Source organism: Myotis davidii, unplaced genomic scaffold (genome assembly GCF_000327345.1).
Source record: "Myotis davidii unplaced genomic scaffold, ASM32734v1 scaffold1332, whole genome shotgun sequence".
In the NCBI taxonomy this organism is placed as follows: domain Eukaryota; kingdom Metazoa; phylum Chordata; class Mammalia; order Chiroptera; family Vespertilionidae; genus Myotis; species Myotis davidii.
In genome coordinates, this window is record NW_006283155.1 from 75,888 (window position 1) to 80,998 (window position 5,111).

General features: G+C 40.2%; 1 protein-coding gene across 1 annotated transcript in view; it reads left to right on the forward strand.

Annotated features, from left to right (window-relative positions):
- FAM149A (family with sequence similarity 149 member A) overlaps nucleotides 1–5,111 on the forward strand; it is a 29,209-nt gene that overhangs the window by 18,163 nt on the left and 5,935 nt on the right. The window contains exons 8-9 of the mRNA XM_006753500.2: nucleotides 2,295–2,398; nucleotides 3,080–3,290. Of these exons, the coding sequence (XP_006753563.2) occupies nucleotides 2,295–2,398; nucleotides 3,080–3,290 (315 nt within the window). The remainder of the gene's footprint in view (nucleotides 1–2,294; nucleotides 2,399–3,079; nucleotides 3,291–5,111) is intronic.

Below are 5,111 nucleotides of genomic sequence, written 5' to 3' on the forward strand. Positions count from 1 at the left end.
TAATCCTGTCGCGTTCATTTCCCTTATGCACCTTACATGCAGGCGCACCATTTCTTTCCACTAATACTAGCAGCGAATATTATAGCAGTCGATTGCCATGTCATTAGTCTTGTACTGACTTGTTTGGTGTGTGCAACAGGAAATATTTTGCTTTTGGAGAACAAGAAAAATAGGTTTATTTGCGTTACACTTATTAATTTGTGCAGTTATTCAGTATCTGGTAAGTTAATGTTCAAGAAAAAATATTAACTTTTAATAAATGTTCTATTATTTTATGTTAACCATTGCTCATTTATTTCAGCCCTTTGTATTCACCATGTCTTTATCAACATAAGCCTACCTTTCCATGAAAATGGAAGCTTTTTTTTTTGCAGCCCACATAAACTTAAACCTTGTTTATTTGGCCCGTGTTAGCCTTTGAGTTTGAAATGCTTGAAGCAGAGTAAGACCTTAACTGAATCTTAAACAATAGCCAAGACTTGGTAAGCTGAAAAGAAAGGGGAGGGTACTCAAGGCAGAGGCAAAAATATTCCCTAGCACAGGAGCAAGTCTACAGAATGCCTTTGTGAGACTGGAAGGACATAGGCCTGAACAGGGCATGCAGTTCGGTGAGTACTGGTTTGAAACAGGAATACCTAACAGGATTGCTTTATTCTCCAGCGTGCAGGCTTTACAATAAGTCTTATTTGCTTTTGTTGTTGGAGTTGCTATGAGTTTGTTGTAAGTTTTGGTCTCTTGAAACTGCTCTGACAGGTTCAACATCATTTCCCACTTTGCACAGTAAAATATGCAGCGTGGGTTACATAGAAGTGAACAGAGGATAACAACATGGAACCGTTAAACATCAGGCAGAAGAAATAAACTTGAGAAATGGGAACATTGTGCAAATGTTCCCATTTCTCAAGTTTATTTATTTAACCTGATGATATCTAAGCAGTTATTTACAGATATTTTGTGGTTTTTAATAGTATTAAGAAATGTTTTCTACATCTATTTTGATGTTCTTTTTTGGATAAATGCTGAAATAAAATACATGGACAACACAGGTAAAAGTACAAATAAATACTAAAAGAACTTATTTTGAAATAGTCAAAGTACCTAGTGGTAATTGCAATAGGTCTTCATTTATTCCTCTAACATTTTTTTGTACATTTATCCAACATGAGGAAAATGTGATTGTAGTTGCTAGTTCTATTCTTGACCCAGAATAGAATTCTAGTTTCAGATACCCGGGTCCTCTAGGTCTAAATATCATTTTTAATGGTTTGATGTTCTTTTTTGGATAAATGCTGAAATAAAATACATGGACAACACAGGTAAAAGTACAAATAAATACTAAAAGAACTTATTTTGAAATAGTCAAAGTACCTAGTGGTAATTGCAATAGGTCTTCATTTATTCCTCTAACATTTTTTTGTACATTTATCCAACATGAGGAAAATGTGATTGTAGTTGCTAGTTCTATTCTTGACCCAGAATAGAATTCTAGTTTCAGATACCCGGGTCCTCTAGGTCTAAATATCATTTTGAATGTTAGTTGGACATATTAAGTATTTGGAATAAAGAATTGATGTTTGAGCCCTTAATTCATGCTTTCACCAATGTTGTCTAATGTCATTCCCATAATAATTCTATGAAGTAAGTGTCATTCCCAATTTAGAGATCAGGAAATTAAAACTCCACAGTAATCTTCCCATGATCACCAACCAGGAAGCAGTTTGAACTGGGATTTAAATTTAAGCCTTTGGATCTGGGGCTTGGAGTTTTCCAGGTACCATGCTGCTCCCAGGAAGCAGAGGGGGAAGCTGTGAAGGACAAGGGAGGAGAGGTCCGGAGCAAGCTGACCGGTCGGGAGCTGGGACACCTTTGCTCTGCTTCTCCTGGTGCTCTCTGCACCTGCCTCCCCCTGGGGTGCCCTGGAGGCTGCGTTCCCTGGCTGTCTTGCCCAGAACCTGTCCGCTGTGGGCGCTCAGAGATTAGAGAACATGAGGTGTGGTGTTGCTGTTCTCCCGGCTGCCAGGTCACAGTGTGTGGGGGCATTTCTCCAGGCAGCAACCCTTGTCGCTCCAGGCCCACGCGTGGGCATGTGTCACCACTGTGATAAGCCTTGGGGAATTAAGCTGTTCCTTGTTAATTTCGCTCCCCACCTCTTTACAAACTCTAGTTCCTTTATTCAATGCTCCTCCCATTAGCCAGTCTGAATGTGCTGTTGTTTCCGGTGGATTCCTAGCAGGCAGTCACGGTGGCAGTGGCTATGGATGCTTTTTAATTTTTATTGTTTTTACTTTCCTCAGATCCATCGCTTCTCCAACAATTTTTATAGTGATTTGAATGGTGTGATGACAATTCAAGCAAAACCACTTCAGCAGAGACCGACCCATTTTGCAGACAGGACGCAGTACGTATGAGAAATAACCGCTCAGCCTCCTCCCTGTGGTGTGCACACGTGAACACCCGGACTGTGGAGGGCGAGAGAGAATGAGAATCACACTCAGGGCAGGTCACGGCCAGTGTGTGAGGATAGAAACGTGCTATTCAAATATCGACCACAGAAGGATTACTGTTACGTTGGGGCAGATATGAAAAAGGGGCCCAGACAGCATGGTTCAGTGATTGAGCATTGACCTATGAACCAAGAGGTGACGGTTCGATTCCCAGTCAAGGCACATTGCTCGGGTTGTGGGCTCAATTCCCGATAGAGAACGTGCAGGAGGCAATTGATCAATGATTCTCTCTCATCATTGATGTTTCTCTCTCTCTCTCTCCATCTCCCTTCCTCTCTGAAATCAATAAAAATATATTAAAAAAAAGAAAAAGGGAATGCAGCAGTGAATTCTTAATCTTATGGGCTATAATGTTTGACCATAAACAATAAGAAACTTAGATCTTTTCTCTCTATTGATGAAGTCTTCATTGAAATTGAAACGGATTTGGAAATAATAATCTGTTTATCTTTTTAGCAAATAGGAGTATCGTCTAGGAGCCAGGCACTGCTCTTGACGGTGTCTGGTCATGGGCAAATGTTCCCTATTCTCACAGAGCTTGCATCCCAGTAGTTAACTTGATTTCCCTTCCCCAGGAATGAACAAGAGGACAGATCACTGAGTGTGGGGGCTAGTGGCCTTTCTGCGGCCCGCCACCGTCTGGGACGAATCTCAGACTCCTGCCGACTACAGACTCCTGCAAAGAAAACCCCGGTACACAGGCGGCTGCCTTCTCTCCTTTCAGACTCACAGAGAATGAAAACCCCCAATGTGGACAGTGAGGATGTGCTTAGGGGAACAAGACTGTAAGTCCTGCTTCTCTCGTGGTAAACAAAAGTCACAGAGGACAGAGGCCCTTGTCACTTAGGGCTCATGGGTTATTCTAGACAAAGCATCCTCTGTCAAACTTATGTGGATACTTTTCTAAGTTGTTTATGCATTGGAATATTGACATGAATTGAATATTTAACATTTGAATATTTGGCATGAATTTTGTTTCAGCAGTATTTACAGCAGTTCTTAGCTGTATTTACAACTTATTGGCACCCCCATTGTGTTGTCTCGCTTTGGGGACACTACCTGGACCGTCATGCCACAGGCTTTCTGCAGCAAAGGAGGGAGTTATTACAGTCCCCCTGCACCTGGACAGTATGACTCAGTGGGTGAACATCCACCTGTATACCAAGAGGTCGCAGGTTTGATTCCCAGTCAGGGCACATGCTCTTATTTCAGGCTGATCCCCAGTGAGGAGGCATGCAGGAGGCAGCAGATCGTTGTTGATGCATCGATGTTTTGCTCTCTCTCTCCCTCTTCCTCTATCTCTACAAATCAATAAAAACATATTTTAAAAAAATAAAAAATAAAGGCCCCCCTGCGGAGGGTGGATGGTGGAAGCACTGGCCAGTTCCTAGCCAGTAATTGGACTCTTTCAAGATGGGTTCATAGCGCCACTTCCAGCTTTTTCACAGGTCAGTGTGTGTTGCGCAGTTTGGAGCTGAAATTCCCAGTTCTAGGTGGGTCTGTCCTGTTAATTCTTTCAGGACCCTTCTCCCTCCTGCGTTCTCACTGAGGCTGCCTGGGACCCATTCCTCACCCACACCCGGGCCAAGAGCACGTGACTGGTTCACTCCTCTTCCTCCCAGCCTGCCTGGGCTCCACTATCAAAACCTTTCCTATTTCCTATGAAAGTGAGTTTGGACACTTCCAACTGTACATTCCCTTTTACTTCAGGCCCCCCCCTTTCTGTAGACATGTGTTTGCCAATATTGCCATGCTCAAGGCCCTTTTCTACTCTATTTCCAACTATTCCAAACCTATGGAATTTTAATATTCCACACATATACTGTGCAATGTATGTACCTTTTTCATATCTGTGATTTACACATTAAAAGAGTAAGATTATTTTTGTCCTTTCAAAAACCAATGTTTGTCTTTTTTTCTAATAATAACAGTATCTTACTATGGTAGAAGGTAGTACTTTTTTACATACTTTTCTTACTTAACATTATTTACATTTTCCATATTATTAGATATTTTCAAAATCATAATTTTAATGACTAGAATATAATCATGTGGGTATGTGTACTTTATTATTTCTTTATTATTGAAGTTTTTGTCTATATGTTCATTATTGTAATGTGCAGTGTCATTTTATGTAAATCTAAATAAGGATGTCTTCAAATTGCTTCCTGGTGATGTAGTCCTAGAGCTAAAGACACCAGATCAAAGGTGGTGGATATTTTTAAGGACCTTCAACATTTTTTCAAAGTTTGTCCCAGAATGGTTCTACCAATTGATAGGCTCATTGATAATACAGGAGACTATCTTTTCATTCAGCTGCAAAACTTTGGGTAGTATGTGTATTTTAAAACTTGATAGGTCAAAAATGGTCCTATTTTAATTTTCACAACTTTATTATTCATGAATAAATGAATTGTAATCTGTTTCTAGAATAGCCGTCTGTAGTCTTGTGCATGAGCCAGGCAATTTATTTTTCATTTTAATATCTGATATGGAAAGCCTCCTATCATCATTACTCTTTTGTTTTTTATGAAAATTTACTCTCCTATACTGACAAATAACTATACAATATTGTCAAATTTTTTAAAATGCTTCACATTGGTTTTC